The sequence below is a fragment of the Seriola lalandi genome, unplaced genomic scaffold, assembly GCF_002814215.2.
Source record: "Seriola lalandi dorsalis isolate HSWRI2012SDOR001 ecotype SW California unplaced genomic scaffold, Sedor1 jcf7180002054387, whole genome shotgun sequence".
Classification (NCBI taxonomy): Eukaryota; Metazoa; Chordata; class Actinopteri; order Carangiformes; family Carangidae; genus Seriola; species Seriola lalandi.
In genome coordinates, this window is record NW_019524940.1 from 712,575 (window position 1) to 730,724 (window position 18,150).

At 37.2% G+C, this 18,150-nt stretch overlaps 1 protein-coding gene across 1 annotated transcript in view; it reads right to left on the minus strand.

Moving 5' to 3' along the window:
• col14a1a (collagen, type XIV, alpha 1a) overlaps window positions 1–18,150 on the minus strand; it is a gene marked incomplete at its 5' end in the record, with an annotated part of 100,845 nt that overhangs the window by 9,262 nt on the left and 73,433 nt on the right. The window contains 7 exons of the mRNA XM_023409302.1: window positions 5,467–5,622; window positions 6,662–6,739; window positions 9,406–9,597; window positions 9,807–9,873; window positions 11,876–11,911; window positions 15,401–15,472; window positions 15,614–15,667. Coding sequence (XP_023265070.1) covers window positions 5,467–5,622; window positions 6,662–6,739; window positions 9,406–9,597; window positions 9,807–9,873; window positions 11,876–11,911; window positions 15,401–15,472; window positions 15,614–15,667 — 655 coding nt within the window. The remainder of the gene's footprint in view (window positions 1–5,466; window positions 5,623–6,661; window positions 6,740–9,405; window positions 9,598–9,806; window positions 9,874–11,875; window positions 11,912–15,400; window positions 15,473–15,613; window positions 15,668–18,150) is intronic.

An 18,150-nucleotide genomic window follows, 5' to 3' on the forward strand; every position in this document is an offset into this window, starting at 1 on the left:
GTCAAAAAAAAAAACGATAGTATATTAAGGCATAAAAGGTCATAAAAATGTCACAGTATGGTAAGGCATCAAACAACATAGTATAGTAATGCACAAAAATGCCAAAAAACAGCATAGTATAGTATGGCATAAAAATGTCAAAAAAGGTCATAGTACAGTATGGCATAAAAATGCCAAAAAACGTCATAGTACAGTATGGCATAAAAATGCCAAAAAACGTCATAGTACAGTATGGCATAAAAATGTCAAAAAAGGTCATAGTATATTGAGGCATAAAAGGGTCATAAAAACATCACAGTAAGGTAAGGTATCAAATGAAATAGTAATGTGAGGCATAAAAATGTCAAAAAATGTCATAGTATAGTATGGCATAAAATGCCAAAAAAAAAAATTATAGTATATTAAGGCATCAAAGGTTATAAAAACGTCATAGTATGGTAAGGCATCAAATTAAACAGTAATGAGAGGCAAAAAATTGCCAAAAAACGTCATAGTATAGTATGGCATAAAATGTCAAAAAAAAAAACGATAGTATATTAAGGCATGAAAGGTCATAAAAACGTCATAGTATAGTAAGGTATCAAATTAAATAGTAATGTAAGGCATAAAAATGTCACAAAACGTCATAGTACAGTATGGCATAAACCTCAAAAAAGGTCATAGTATAGTATGGCATAAAATGCCAAAAAAAATTATAGCATATTAAGGCATGAAATGTCATAAAAACTTCATAGTATGGTAAAGTATCAAATGAATTAGTAATGTAAGGCATACAATTACAAAAAAAAACGTCATATTATAGTATGGCATAAAACGTCAAAAAAACATAATAGTATATTGAGGCATAAAAGGTCATAAAAACGTCATAGTAAGGTAACGCATCAAACGAAACAGTAATGTGAGGCATAAAAATTGCCAAAAAATGTCATAGTATAGTATGGCATAAAAATGTCACTAAACGTCATAGTATAGTATGGCATAAAATGCCCCAAAAAAATTATAGTATATTATGGCATAAAAGGTCATAAAAACGTCTGTAAGGTAAGGTATCAAATGAAATAGTAATGTAAGGCATAGAAATGTCAAAAAATGACATAGTACAGTATGGCATAAAACGTCAAAAAACGTCATAGTATAGTATGGCATAAAATGTCAAAAACAAATTATAGTATATTAAGGCATGAAAGGTCATAAAAACGTCATAATATGGTAAAGTATCAAACGAAATAATAATGTAAGGCACAAAATTACAAAAAACGTCACAGTATAGTATGGCATAAAAATGTCAAAAAACTATCATAGTATATTAAGGCATAAAAGGTAATAAAAACGTCATAGTAAGATAACGCATCAAATGAAAAAGTAATGTGAGGCATAAAAATGCCAAAAAACGTCATAGTATAGTATGGCATAAAATGTAAAATAAACAGTATATTAAGGCATAAAAGGTAAAAAAAAACGTCATAGTATGGTAAGGTATCAAATGAAATAGTAATGTAAGGCATAAAAATGTTAAAAAAACATCAGAGTATATTAAGGCATAAAAGGTCATAAAAACATCATAGTAAGGTAAGACATCAAATGAAATAATAATGTAAGTCATAAAAATGCCCAAAAACATCATAGTATAATATGGCATAAAACGTCAAAAAACGTCATAGTATAGTATGGCATAAAATGTCAAAAAAAAAATTATAGTATATTAAGGCATGAAAGGTCATAAAAACGTCATAGTATGGTAAGGCATCAAATGAAATAGTAATGTAAGGTATAAATGACAAAAAACATCATAGTATAGTACGGCATAAAAATGTCAAAAAAATATAGTATATTAAGGCATAAAATGTCAAAAAATGTCATAGTATGATAAGGCATCAGATAAAATATTAATGTAAGGCAAAAAATTACAAAAATCGTCATAGTATAGCATTGCATAAAAATGTCAAAAAACGTCATAGTATATTAAGGCATAAAAGGTCATAAAAACGTCACAGTATGGTAAGGAATCAAACAACATAGTATAGTAAGGCACAAAAATGACAAAAAACAGCATAGTATAGTATGGCATAAACAGTATATTAAGGCATAAAATGTCATTAAAATGTCATAGTATAGTAAGGTATAAAATGTCATAGTATAATAAGGTATAAAATGTCATAAAAATGTTAAGGTATAATACGGCATAAAATGTCATAAAAACGTCCTAGTTTAGTAAGGTATAAAATGTCATAGTATAATAAGGTATAAAATGTCATAAAAATGTTAAGGTATCAAACGTCATAGTATAGTAAGGCATAACAATGTAATAAAAACGTCATAATATGGTAAGGTATAAAGTGTCATAGTAAAATAAGGCATAAAAACGTCTTTGTATAGTAAGGTATAAAATGTCAAAAACATCACACTATAGTAAGGTATAAAATGTTAAAAATATTACAGTATAGTAAGGTATAAAATGTCAAAAACATAGTATAGTAAGGATAAAATGTCATAAAAACATCATAGTATAATAAGGCATAAAAATGTCATAGTATATTAAGGCATGAAATGTCATAAAAATGTAATAGTAAGGTATAAAGTGTCATAGTATAATAAGGCATAAAAATGTCACAGTATAATAAGGAATAAAGATGTCATAGTTTAGTAAGGCATGAAATGTCATAAAAATGTCATAGCATAGTCAGACATAAAGTCTTAGTATAGTAAGGCATAAAATATCAGTATAGGAAGTCATAAAGTCATAGTATAGTAAGTCATAAAAAAATGTCATAGTATAGGAAGACATAAAAAACGCCTAAGTATAGTAAGGCACAAAAACGTCATAGTAGAATAAGGGTAAAAAAAAGTCTAATAGTAATAGTATCATAGTATTGTGAGGCATATATCAAACAGGTTGTCGATATTTTCACACAAATAATATTGAAAAACATCTACCTCCATAATTTAAAGTAAATTTTTCATTTGTGGAATTTGTTTGTGTATTTGCAACTCTGTTTTATATTTGCAAGATATTTATGTGAATTTGCAAATACAGTTTTTGTATTTGTGGAAGGTCTTTCATATTTACAGATTACACATTTATACACAGATTGTTGATCACTTCACACAAATAATACTGAAACAAATCTACCTCCATAGACACTTTTCCAGCTGTTGGGTTGCGGTTTTGGAGGTAAAAAAAAATTAGTCTTGGAAACTGTTTTTCTCTTTTAGAAAAAGAAAATGCACACATACAGAGTAATTATTACAGCGAATTCAGCTCAAATACATATTTAGACATTCATATAAAATGTTTGGAAAGATGGAAAATGTGTCAGATCTCCATTTGTCTTTCTTTACACAAGAAAGCACAAATAAAGACTTCCAACACAGAAACAGAGGCACAACATGAGTGTTTGTAGTCAATAAAATATACCAAGAAAAGCATGCCTTGTGAGTAATATGGGGTCAAACATTTTTGAGGAGATTTCTTGGAGTAATATACACCTTTAACCTCTGCCCATACCTGATGGCTGGTCTAATTTAATCTCATGTACTGGTGATTCACACACTTACAAAGTCACTAATTTCACTTTTAACAGTGTAATTGTGAGTAAAATTACATAAAAATGACTGCATCTTGTTTACATGCAAGAAAGTCCAAGAAAGTGGGAACAGTAATTCTGAAAAAATAAATGTGATATACATCTTTGGATTTTGTATGCAAACAATTCTGTAAAAGGTTTGCACTGTTGAATCCTTCAAACAAAAACAGCCGTACTGACCAGTAAAAAAAGAACAGAGGTTATTTCATTTGGCTTGCTGTGAAAGTAAGAACACACTCCTCATACTGTATCTTTTAATCACAGCTTTCCTTTCAAGTGGTTAGGGAGGCAGTTTTTTCTCCTTGCAACAACAGACAAGACTCCTCTAAGTCAAGACTTAAAAAAAACATTATGACTGGAATCAATTCATATAAAATAAATCTGGTTTGATGGATGAAGTAATGTCTCATCCATCAGCTACTTTTAGCACATGATATATCTTCAGTATGACTTGTCACAAGCTGTTAGATGTGTAATGTCCTTGTGATGGCCCAAGACAATGGACACATTAAGCTTCAAGGTCATCATCAGCATGAATATTCAAGATGCCCAGTGTGTGTGTGTGTGTGTGTGTGTGTGTGTGTGTGTGTGTGTGTGTGTGTGTGTGTGTGTGAGACAGCATATTTTATTAGATCTGAATAAAGACAAACAGCTTCAGTCAGTGACACAGTTAACATCTTAATCCATCAGTGTGGACATGAATGTATAAACTTCACAGTGGAACAACTATAAAAGCCAGATTACTCTCCAGTTCTCTGAGAGCTTTATGAGAACAATAACCGCCTCAGAGCCGGCTGTCACTGTGAAAACAATATTTCAGTGGTTTATATTTAGAAAAGGTGGTTTATAAGATGGAAAGACTGGGCAGGGTTTGGACGGTTTAAGATGTTTATGTTAATAAATTAGCAAATAAAAAAAACACTGAATGTCCGAATTAATTCTTTAGTAGTTGGTTGCTTTGAACAAATTATTTTTGTGAAATGACAGAATATAATTAATGCTCGGTTGCAAAAGGACCAATCAAGACAAATTAGGTCTAAATAAACAACAAAAGAATGTTTTTGTAAAGTCTGGATATTTTGTGTTTGGAAATGATTCCAGTCAAAATGTCATTTTGTCTGCCAGAATTTGACATACTGTGTACACTGCATGTCTGCTTCTGTCTTCATTTGCCTACAGCAATGCTTCCCAAACTTCTTCTGTCTTAGCCCAAACAACTTTGGAAGCATGTGTCTCATTCATTCCTGTAATATTTTGTGTGTTTTGTGTCTAAAAGCTCACAGCAGTTGAGGCAAAGTTGAGCATGAATTTTTCAGAAGGCTCTCCTGCTTTATTGACAGTGGACTTAAGAGCGGGTTAGAGTTCTATGTGTTTCTGACATTTTTTTACTCCTTGTATTTTAGTATGCTGTATGCTCAAGGTATCACTTGGCATTCAACTGGTGTGAGAACATGTGTGTGTGTCTGGCTACATTCAATGTGGTAACCCAGACGACCTGTGTCGTCAGCAGAGTGTTTCTGCTGAGGCAACACTTTACTTGAGGTACCCCTGTTTACCATTTACATGCAGTAGTCCATATCAACATTTAATGGAGAATGTATAACACAGTATAATGTAGATGTAAGCAGATTTTATATTATTATAAGTGTTTAATTTATTTGTCAATAACTATAACTCCACCTATGGGCACCCATAAAGATAATGAATGACAGTAGAGTAAAACACAAAATATATATTAATGTATTTGTAGAAGTTATATTTAAATTAATTATCATAAAAATGTCTATTTGTACCATTTATTAAATGTTTGTATACTGCTTGTAAATGCTAAATAAGGGGTGTTAAAGTAAAGTGTTACAGATAGCAGTTGAATGATGCTCACCTCCAACATTGTATCCCAGGCAGGAGTTCTGGTCACAGTATCCTGGTGGGCCAGCCGGTCCAGTGGCACCTGGATTCCCCGGCCTCCCCGCTGTCCCCGAGTTACCAGGCCGACCAGGTGGGCCCTGGCTGCCTGTCCGTCCTTCACCTGGCAGGCCTGAGGGTGGAGGAAATGTTTGTGTTAAAAGACGGGTGAGTGCACAAAGTCACGTCATCAATAAACATTCGGTAAAACGACTCTGGCAGTGACACCTGGTTAGAAGGGATAAAGGAAGACAGAGAAAAGGGAGGAAAATAAACTGAAAATGTGCCATCCAGAGTACATGCTGTCACCTCAGTAACACCTCTGCAATCTCCTCTAAATCCCCCCTCTCTGCTGCTGTAACAACATGACTTAAAAAAATTAGGGGGAAACAAACGTTTGCTTGTCATTTCCGGATAAGGGAGATGAACGTGAATGTCCTGAGGGCAGGAGCAAGAATAACAGCTCTTGGCTGATATTTAGCCAGAGGCTTCTGTTTGCTGTTTACACAGACTCCCTTCCGCAGTCAGCAGAAATATGAAATCAGTATTTTTGAGGGTTTCATTTGCTAAGTGCTAAAATTAACATCCCAAAAATATTCCAGAAAAGCAATGTGGATGAATACAGGAAGCTTTCCCCTACACCTTTCTTGCAGAAGATATTTCCCTTCTCATGCATTGAAGTTTGTGGATTTTTTAAAAAGTTATCTGATCACGGAAAAGTTTCCAGGGAGTTCTGTCAGCTTGTTCTGTGAGTATTGATCGCACAACAGTAAACAGAAAATCCCAGCCCTGAGGAGGACATATTTTCATAACACAAAACTCAAACTCCACACAGGGAAAATCAATACAGAGAATTATATTCATGGTCCAAAACGTCTGCTTGCTTTTCTCAGACAGATTCAACAGAGAGTAAATCCAAAACGGATTAAATCTCTGTGTCATTTAATTCTATTGTTTAAATATTTGACATATTTTTGGTTTTGTTCAGGAGGACCACAATGAAAAACATTCGACATACAGTAGCTCCAGTGTGGTCACAAGCTGAAGACACCAAAAACAAAATGGTTAGAACTGAATAATTATCAGATTTTAAAAAGTTATCTGAGAATTGAGACTGCATTCAGTTCATTGTGCTTATCAAGCGCTCTCTCAGGACCATGTCTGTATCTTACCTGGAGGTCCGGATGGTCCTCGAGGTCCCTGACTCCCAACCCCTGGATTCCCCCTCTCTCCCTTCTCTCCTGACAGACCTGGAAGCACACACACAGTTTAAGAGATCCTCATTTAGGTGAAAGTCACATCTCACTTTTATACTTTTACTCCACCACATTTCAGAGGGAAATATTGTATTTTAACTACATTTATTTGACAGCTTTAGTTACTTGTTATTTTTCAGATTAAGGTTTTACATAAAAAAAACATGTGAAAGCTTATAAAATAAAACCGTTTTAGAAATGTAAACCTTTTTTACTCATGACTCCTTCAGATGTCCATTTGTTATCAGACATGTTCCCTTAAACGTCACATGGTTTAATATAATAACCGTTAAAGGCCAAACGAGGTCAAATTATCCAATATTCCATAAAAAGCAAAGATATAGGAAGAGTCCAAAATAGGAATATGAATTTGTGATGTTCGTGACCCCTCAGAATTTCTTGCAACTCTTTGGAGGGGCCTAAATCCTCGGCTAAAAACCACTGGACTAAACTACCTGTAAATAAAGTAAAAAAAAAGAAAAAAAAAAAAGATGGTCCACTTCAACCAGCTGCAAAAGTGAAATGCGACGTCTGAACTGATGTATCAGTATTAACATCTAATAATGTCATGTATAATAATATGTCCATCACAGAAGTTTTCTGCAGACTGAGTACTTTTACTTTTAATACTTTGTAAGTTTGAATGCAGGACTTTCACTTGTAATGAAGTATCATTGCACCACTGTGCAATCCCATCATCTATATTACACTGCAAATCGCAATTGTAGAAAATGTGCTGGATAAATTGAGCTGGGATGATCAATCTAATAAAATGTATGATAAACCCAGAGCCGGCTCTGTGCTGCTGTCCAGTAGTGCAGCTGTTAGAATGACCTAATGGAATATTTTCTTCGTTCACTCTTATATTAGAGAACCACATAAAACTGTGATCTACAGATTTTCTGTCCTGCTGCTTTTATGACTGTTTTCATCAGTTGTATCGGTAAAGAGGAACTAAGCACAATGAAGCTGAGGAGAAAACATTTTCAGCACCTCAAATGAAAATGTATTCTCTACAGTGATGACATCGTCTCTCTCTGTTGAAGACAATATTTCATATGGAATCTAGTTTGTTAATTGACCCTCTTCCGACCCAAAGCACAGCTTTGTTCCTGATTCTTGTATCAGCCCTACATGGACCATCTGCGATAGTAGCAACATACAGTATGTAATTTTCTTACATGAAGCATACATCTTCTGTAATATTTGGCGGACTCTGGTTTCAGTTCAGCCTGTAAAACAGTAATGTAATGTGTGAGAGTGTGTGTGTGTGTGTGTGTGTGTGTGTGTGTGTGTGTGTGTGTGTTGTGTCTGGCTGCAGATCATAAATGTTATTGGGGAGAATCAAAGGTCTGAACTGTGGAAGAGGACGTAACCATGCTGGACATTTCCTGACAGAAGTTCAACTGCTCTCAGCTTTCCTAACTCTGTGTGTGTGTGCAGGCTCATCCAGTGTGTGGTTCATCAGTGTGGGTTGCATGTTTTAGTGATGAAGACGGAGCCTCATAAAGGCTGTTTCTCGTCCAAGGGCTCGTGGCAGGGGAATGACCTCATGGATATTGGAGTTACTGTCTTCTGATGTGAACTGACCCTCACTGTGAGTTTGTCTGGTGAGTCAAAAAGCAAGCCAAACCATGAAATACAGCAAACAAGCAGGCAGGTTGAAGCTCACACTGGAGAAATGGACAATTTGTCTATTCTTTTCACAATAAAAGCCCCTAGCTGACAAGGAAAATGCACCACTTTACATACATAATGCATGTAATTATTTTTCAACCACACCGCTCTCACCAGCTGGACGCTCCTGTTCAACATACAGATTTATCACAAAACCACAGGTTTAGACAGTCATATCACAAAAAATACCTTTATCCAAATAACTGGCTCTGGCCGAGGAGGTACCTTTTATTATGTGCCATTTATTCAAGACACAGCAACAGGAAAAGTAGAGATGGAAGTGAAAATGAAATTTTGCTGATGCTGACTCAAGTGACATCCTTTAAGGCAATTTATCAGACTTCACTCAGCTCCCTCTGGAGCCACAAAAAGCTTTATACAACTTTTCCACATACGCTGTTGTACTCCAAGACTTATAATTAGATTTAATGTGTAAAATCAGTGGAGTTAGATAAAGAGATTTCAACTTCCTTTTCATTTGTAAGGTATGACAGAAGACCCAAAGGTTGAGGTGTCTTGGTATTCAAAGAGTTTAAGGCGCAGACCATGATCCGCAACCACTCTGTAATAAAGGCATAAATTGCCTTAAAAAGGGTTCATTGATGTTTTTCTAAAACAAAAGACTTACTGCGTATTATATTTTTTCCATATATTATTAGTGATTCTAGTGCAGAGGAAGATTTTTTCACAGTTTTTGAGAATCACCAGCTCACTGCAGTGAGGTCTGACTAATAAACACCCAGGTGTCTTCCCCTCTTTCACTGCTAATATAAACATTAGCATGTAGTTAAAGTGTCTTGACACAACCCAGACAGTGAAGGACTGATGGTGGACTGTGATCACTCTGTGTATTACAGAGAATTTAAGATTTATATAGATGGATATTGCAAAGTGTATTTTCTTGTCAGTCTTGGCCTGGACGCATGTTGTCCTGTCCGTTACATAATCCCATCTTTACTCATAAACACATCTTCCTCTCTCACCTCTCTCCCCAGGTCTTCCGTTCTGGCCACTGGTACCAGGGAAGCCGGGTCTGCCGGACGGACCTTGCTCTCCCTGAGGTCCTGGGGCACCTCTCCTTCCCGGCTCCCCTGGTGGTCCGGGTACTGTTCGGACCGACACCGCAGACTGGACGGGGATCTGGTTCAGTATAGAGTTATAACGAGACAAGTGGCCTGCAAGAGAGGGAAAATGGTTTGAAATGATGTCATTTACCATTTGGGTGTCTTGGGACAGTTTTTTTTTTGTTCGTTTTTTTAGTTTTGGGTGTTGTTTAATCCCAAATCAGATCTAATAATATAATTAAACTTGCGAGAAGAGGTCAGACACATGTTGAACAAAGTCTCATGCTCATGTTAATGTGTAAACACCACTGATCACTCACTCTGGATGAGTTGTTCACACACTTGCCGTGCGATGGCTCGAACAGCAGCTTGGGATTGCACATCACCCTTAGGAATAAACAAGACACAAAGAGCTGTTAGGACCCAACCACACAGTAGACTGATACTACTTTTCTATTTGAGCAACCATGGGAAAATAAACTTCCAGACCAGTGGTTGATAAATTGGTGGGTGTGTGTTTTGTGGGTATTTTTATGAGCACACTCCACCTTTATTCCACATGCTGACGCCCCTTATATTTACATTGGCTAAAACAGATAGCTGAGAGCAAAGCAGAGGCTATCTATAAATTACACAATAAAAATTATACAATATAAATCAAAATTTAATCAGATAAAGATCTGGGCAAAACTCTGTTGAGTTTGACTGTGCCTCCACTAAATTTTAAATCAACATTTTTACTGCAGTTGAAAGGAACAGTGGGAAAAGTATCAACAAATGCATCAAACTGAACTGCTGCTGTCTCTATTTGACAGTGTTAAGACCCCGTCTGGTCAGGATTTCAAAGGGATAGGTCGCCCACTGCAAAAAGCTTTATATGACTTAGTATGTGGTACAGTAATGGTAGGGAAGGACCTAAATGTCTTTATGGCCATCTGCACTGCCTTAGACCGAGTAGAACTGTTCTGGTCATACAGAACAGTTCTACTCGGTCTAAGGCAGTGTGACAGAGGTGGTGATTCTTTGGACTGAACTATCTAGCCTTACTATATATTCAACTTAGGATCTAGTGCCTTGAAACTGCAGTTGGAACTGAGTTGATAACCTGAAAGGTTTCCAACTTTTGTGCTTTTCGGATATAAGTGTAACTGGATCCTTAAATCCATTTAAAAAGAGGTACTGTACTTGACATGAGAGGTAAACTGTAAGTAAAAGTTGTGTAATTTCTTCTGTGGCTTTGAAGGAGCTTTCCAAAAATAAAAAAAAATAATGTCATCTCATAAAAGACGCTACTGAGATGCATTAGGAAATGTAGGATCCAGTGTTTACAAGAGACTAAAGTCAGGATCTCTCAGCCACTGTTGCTTTGACCACTCTTTCTTTAAACGTGTCTTTGACAAGTTCTCCAGCTCTATAGAAGTGCAACACTAAATCACAGATATACACCTTCAAAATAATCCATAGAAAAGATACTGATTTTTAGCTATTCAGTTGGCACTAGACCCTTATTGTTAAATCTGTCATTTGAGTTGGGATTTGTGCTTTAAGACATTAAAGCTCACTTGGTCACATCTCTAATATAAGATGTTTGTGTGGTAACAGTCAAAAGTACAGTTGCTTAAATCAAAGTGCTCTCACTGCTTAACCAGTATTTATAATGAATTCAACAGCTGGTAGTCTCCTCTTTTGCTCTGTAATCATCATCATCATTCAGTCATTTGATGCGACATCTATTACTGTGAATGTATATAAGAATACATCAGGAAAAAAGCTTTACAAAAAAATGTTTACTTTTCCCCTGTGCAGTTATTACTGTCTGAAACACTCGGTCTGTGACTCTTTCTAACCAGCTTTATTCAAAACTGGACAACCCCCCCACAAATGTACAACACAGAGGAGAAAATCCTTTCATGTATTTTTTTCCTAAGTCTTTCATGTTGAGCCCTGCACCGAAAATTAACTGCAGGTAGGTACAAATGTCCCCAACAGTTGATAAAAATGAAGCAGAGACAGAAATTATAGGTTTGATTCAAGTTGGCAAGTTGCGTGTCTCTCAAGCCCTCGGCAGTGATGGCCTCGCTACTGTGTCAGCAAAAATAGCTCCACTGCAAATCTGAACCATGAACACTGATTTGATTTGGTTTGCTCTAAACGAGGTTGAGGGAGCGAAGAGAGAGAAATAAAGTGAATGTTTGTGCAAAAGACGAACGAGAAACAGTAAACGTGTACTGGAAAGTAATTGGTTTCTTCAAAACAAGGGTGTGGAGTATTAGTGAGAAATTGTCGGCATTTTACTTCAGTGAAATAACAATATTTCCACAGTAAAATGGAGCAGTAAAACTTGATTTGCTCTAAACAGTGGTTGAGGTGTGTGTGTGGAATGACTTACTCTTTCTCCCTTATCCCCTTTGCTACCAGCAGGGCCCTGGAACATAAAAGCACAGAAGGAGAATAAACATTCGACTGGGATGTCTACTCAGAAAAAGCCATGCTCATCTCACTCTCTCCTTTAATGCCTCCCCATCTCTCTTTACCATTTTCCATACCTCTTCAAACACACAACCTTTCAATACTCTGATCTGACAGCTGGTATAACTAAATGCATTTAAATGTTGACAATGTGTGTCCAGGTTCTTTGTGTCATAAAGACTACACACAAGCCAGTGTGCCCACAAACAAAGCACAATGTCTGCGCCTTGGATGGGTTTGCTTACTGCTACTGCCAACACCGTAAAGCTGACAGATGCATATCTGATCATCATCACACACACACACACACACACACACACACACACACACACACACACACGCACACACGCACGCACACACGAACACACCAATATGCCAAGCACATAAAGCCTGTGCATGCATATCAGACAGTAATGCATTATAATCCAGAGGCAAATAAAAGACAAATACTTCCTGTCCATAGAACCATGTGCTGATATGATAAATATCAGTTTGATGTTGTTACAGCTTTTGAATAAAGCTTTGTTTATCTTGGGGGAAACATGTCCTTGACCACTGACTGACTGTGTGTGTGTTGGTGGATAGAGAAAATGTGTGTGTAGCTCTGGCATATCATATGCATATTATATTGCAGATGATAGAAAGCCTGTGCCAACATTTGACACAGCCTTTGAATTGGAGCGCAGGTCTCCACAATAAAAGTCTTCTACTGGATCTCCTTTGTGTGTCAGTCTGGATCTCTTGAGTCTTAGTGGGCACATAAATGTCTGCTGTCTTATCAGGGTGACATGGAAAAACAAAATCAAACTGTGATGGAGCCAAAGTAAGTATCGTGGCATCAGAAAGAGCGACATTCTCTCTCATAAAAATCTGATTTCTGTTATTATTTTATCAAAACTATCTTCCCACAGTGCCCTGTATATGTATAGTCTGTCCAAAGTACAGAGTAGATGTTTTCTCTATCAAAATGTTTTACAGTTTATCCACAGAGGGAAGTACATTTATGATGACTTTCGTCTTCCACAGCCCTTCAATGTGGAATGATAAAACGGTCAAACATTGTTATTTTTTTCTTTTGTAACTGGCGAACATAAGGCAGCTCACTACCAAGTCAAGCAAGATAAATTAAAAAACCCTCAGGTGGTTGACTCATTGGAAAAGAACATTCAGAAGCAGTATTTTGTCCAGGATAGACACACACTTGGACTCATAGCCACACACCCAGGACATCACCAAGTGCTGCGACAACCTGACCGATTATGAGGCCAGCTGTTCAATACAGAGGTATGCACATCTGTTGACAACAGCGGTGAGTTTTGGGATAATTATGGGTCAAAGAAAAAGCAGGTAAACTAAAGTTTATAATCCAAAAAAACCTAATCAAAGTTGGTTTTAGCTGCTACATCCGTCACATCTGGCTCATCACGACTATGACAGCTTGGACCAGTTGACTAGAGATTTTAGATTTTGCAAAGACCTGTACAATAATATAAAAATAAAAAATGTTTTGTCCTGTTCTGTGTGTTGTCCACAAAGTTTCATGAATATTGATCTTGATAGATAGAGCATAACATTTCCAGATGTATTATGTCGTTCCGAAACAGAAAAGTTTGGTTCCACATTAGATGCCAGCACATCAAGTCAAGGATTTGACAGCGCTTGAAGTCCTGCTGCTGAATCTTTACGCTCTATCTGGCCTCAGGTGGTATAAATCCACTGTCCTTCAACATATTTCTCAGTGTAGAAGCACTTTTGTGCCCACACCACCAAAACTGTTAGGAACAACTTCCTCAAGGTTTCTTAAGGTCACCTGCGACACGAAGCAAAATGTTATATTTCCCTGCAGATTAAATGGTTGCTATTCCTGATAAAAAGCCACTTGTTTAAAAGGGGAAAATGTTCTTTTGCGGCAGCAACCTGGAGACGGGTTGAGGGGAGGAGAACAAGAACTGAATCAGCAACTTACAGCTGAGGTAAAGTTTAAAACTTAAACTCTAAGTAGTTTTTGTTGTTTTGTTTTTTTCCTTCTGATATAATTCATTTATTTCTCTATTTCTCTATATTTTTCTAGATTGATGTACTGGAGTCCGACTCCATAATATAAAAAATGTTCCACATGTTCCTGTATTCTGAAAACAATATGTGTCCGACAAACCTTTCAAAAACTAATACAAATTAAAATTCCAAAACAACTTTAGTATTAGTAGTTTAATAGATTAAAACTCCAGATATTCTGTTGCAGTCATGCATTAGCTGCATTCACATGGGGGATTTGTGTCTGTTGAAGTCTCAGAGATGAGGCAGATGTGATCTCTCATTGGTTTTTTTTTTTTGGCTTGTGTGTGTGTGTGTGTGTGTGCTTGTGTGTGTGTGTGTGTGTGTGTGTGTGTGTGTGTGTGTGTGTGTGTGTGTGGGAGAGGGGGAAGAGTGTGTCGGTAAGTGATTTATAGCTCCCCCTCTATGAGCCAAACTTTGCTGCTGGCCTGCAGAGCTGACCTGAGACTAGATTAGCTGTCACCAACATCACAGTATCATCTGTTCCTGTTAGCATTACACAAAGTTTGGAATCCAGCATCTCCTCCGCATCCTTTTCTGGGCTTGTCTTGTGTCACTTGCACATCTTTCTTCTTCTTTTGCTGGACTAACTAAAGCATGACTCATCAGACATTTTTTTAACATTTTGATTTTCAAATGAGTATTTATTATTTCTTAAAAGGTCACCTCATGAGACAAGCATACTAAGATTTGTCTTTTGGATAATCTATACAGATCAACCTTGTTAGCAATTCTAAATAAAGAGTAAATGATAGCTGTTTTTAAGACTTGAGTCCAACACTAACAGGCTGGTTCCGATTAGGAGAAGCAGAGAAAGAAAAAACAAACAAAATGTGCAAAGTATGAGCACCTTGTCAGTGTTGGAACCAAACCACAATGTTATTTATATTTAAGCAAACCTGTAATGCTACGTGATGCAGCTCTGTTACTGTTGCTCCCTGTAAGTTTAGCGAGGCATGATGGGAGAAACACACCCAAAGACATGCAATCAGAAGGAGAAGAGGAGGGAAGAAGAGTAAGTAGTGGAGAGGTCATGTCCGCCTTGTTTCATTGCTGATTTGGATAAGATATGTCAGACTCAGAGACAGGATGTGTGAGAGTAGTTCACAATCAACAACAGAGGTTTCATCATAACAGGTCAAATCAAACACACATTTAAAGTCCTAAACCTTTTTGTGTGAGGGTTAATTAGTTTGTTAATTTGTGGTTCAGGTCAGGTCACAGTAACACAATACCAGTGTTAGTCTGTTACAATAATTTTTCTAGCCTACACAGCCATAGCAACATCACATGTATTTGAATGCAGTGTTAGTGTCTCAAGCAAATTCTGTATCCAAGATATTTTCATATCAATCTTAGCAAAACAAAAAATGAAAACATTTCCACTCACAGGAAGCCCTTGATCTCCTTGGGACCCTGCTGGCCCACCTGGTCCTGGAGCTCCAGGTGCACCTGGGGTTCCCTGAGAGAAAGACAGTTAATCGGAGAAAGAGACAGAGATGGAGTAGGAAGGTGACAGAAAGCAGAAGGATCAGTCAGTCCATGTGTGAGGGTGAGCTGCCAGGAAAATGATGCTGAGAACATAAAAACAAAAGAGACTCACAACGGGTCCAGGAGGTCCTTGTCGTCCCTGTGGTCCGCTATTTCCCGGCAAACCCTGTAAGAGCGACAGTGAAATAAACTCGGTATATTAAATATTATGTGCACTTTCATTATTGTAGGTTGAATTTTGTTTTGCACAAACCCTTTCTAGGAGGCCTGAGGAATTTCCTGCAAGTCACCAAACTAAACTGACTGTATTATTTTCTAATACAGTTCATATACAGATTACTGACGGAAACCAAACTCAGTAGCTGTTGAGTTACTGCGACTTCTGCTGGTGGTCATCCAACCTCAATCTGCCAACAACTGCCTCGAATCAAAAGTCTGGTTTTACTTTTCGACAGATTGTACAAAACACAGGTGCATTCCTCCTGACTGTAAGGCTTTTCACAATAAGATTGTTGACTTTTACATAATCTCTATTTTAGCTGCCTCAAGGTGTGTAAAAACATCTCTGCCCTTTAATGTCTTCTCCATGACGCTGTGGTTTTAAAAGAACACGTGAAAAAGAAATTGCGGCTTTCCCTTTAGAAGGAACATTCATACCTATGAAAATTCTGTAGGCCAGGTTTCTGAATGTATGACATATAATAACATGATATATAATAACATGATGATGGTTTTGTTGCGTCTTCATATTTATGGGTCATTCAGATTGAACAAATTCATTGCTATTAATACACAGCTTGGAAATTGAACACAGCATCACATTGCCCTGGAAAACAGTTTAACCTGAGGTTCAGCTAATCCTCTCATTTTTGCTTGGATGTCTGTCGTACTTTGTGGTCGCACACTGAGGCTGATGCCCTTTCAACATGGACACTCCTTATATGGTTCTCAATATAGCCTGAGTGAGGGCACAAGTCATGAAATGAAAACAATAAAATGACTTAAAAGAAACAATATGAAACAACTGAGGATACAATGTGGTAGATAAAATGTTACTGAAATTGTGGAAGGTGGAAAAATGTAAAAGATAAATGAAACAGCCCATGTGGTGCAGTTGACTCTTTGATTTCTTGGCACGTATACTAGATATATTATGTGTTGCTTATGCAGTTTCTACACCAGTTCGGTAAACAAAAAGAGGGATGATGTACTGCATCTGCGAGCGAGGTGTAACATCCTAAACGATCGCCAAAACACCAACTGTAGGGGCGTCGTGTAGCGTAGTGGTTTAAGCAGGCGCCCCATGTGTAGAGGCTACAGTCCTCGTTGCAGTCGGCCCCGGTTCGAATCCCGCATCGGACGGCCTTTCGCTGCATGTCATTCCCCCTCTCTCTGCCTCCCTGTTTCCTGTCACTCTCCACTGTGCTGTCCATTAAAGGCATAAAAGCCCAAAAAAATATACTTTAAAAAAAAAAAAAAAACACCAACTGTATCCTCTTTGTTAAATCCTCATGAGAAACTTTACCTTCCAAATGAATATAACCATACCAAGTGTTTGACTACACAACAGAATCTGTCTTCACTACACAATAACATAAGCATGAGTGCCTTTGAAAACCTCAGCCAGTGTGTGACATCAGAAAACTCCTCAGCGAGTCACTCAGGAGTCACACAGTAAACACTGGTCAGCCCACTAATGGCACTCTGGAGGAGGCAGAAGTTCCAACCAATATTCAAGTGTCATCACGTCACAAACTTTTTTACTTTGAAGTGCTTTCAGACTGAGCTCAACCACATCTGGAACAAGAAGACATAAGTCTTGAGACAAAATAAGTTCAATAAATTTCCTGCTGTGAAGCAAACAAGCATTTGATGTGACACTGGGACAGGAGTCCGCCTGGTGACACACTATAAACACTCCCCAGTAAATCACACCAAAAGCTCCAGTACTGGAAGTATTTTAGACATGTAGTTTATCGATCGAGTGCTGGATCATAATGCAATGTCAAAATTACACACACATGCCATAAATACTGACTATCCACACTTTGTTAAACTTTCTCTGTTTGAGGTTCAAATAAGAAATTGAGTCCTGAGCCTTCTTTCACAGGAGTCAGACTCATGAAAAAATGCATCACTGCTGTTATATTTTGGAAGCCATGCAGCAACCGGTTTATGGTCTGACCTATAGTCTAAGAAATTGGGGCAAGGCTAATCTAATTCAGAGGTTTGTATGCATGCAGAAATACCCACAAACAGTGTAAAGGTTCTCTCTGTGTAACCTCTATTAACAAAACTAAACTTTCTTTGCAAAGGGCTTTGACGTGAGCTTGAATGTTCAAGTCCATCTGTGATGAGAACTGTACTTTCTCTCTGTTGAATGATTTACAAGTCAGCAGTATATCCTCAAGTTTTTACAAGCCTAGATGTTGGGGAAAACCTAGATCTAGTCAGTACGGTCCTGAGTTGAAAAAATTCTGTAATGCAAGCATAAGTGACACAATAAAGATTTATAGCTTTCCTTGATCCATTTCACAGTGATATAGACTAACTAAGTACCTAGGAGACAGTTACTGTTGTTTCAACTGATCTAACTGGCTGGTACTCTACAGTCTTGGCCAGACTTGTGTTCTTTTTTCCCTCCACGAC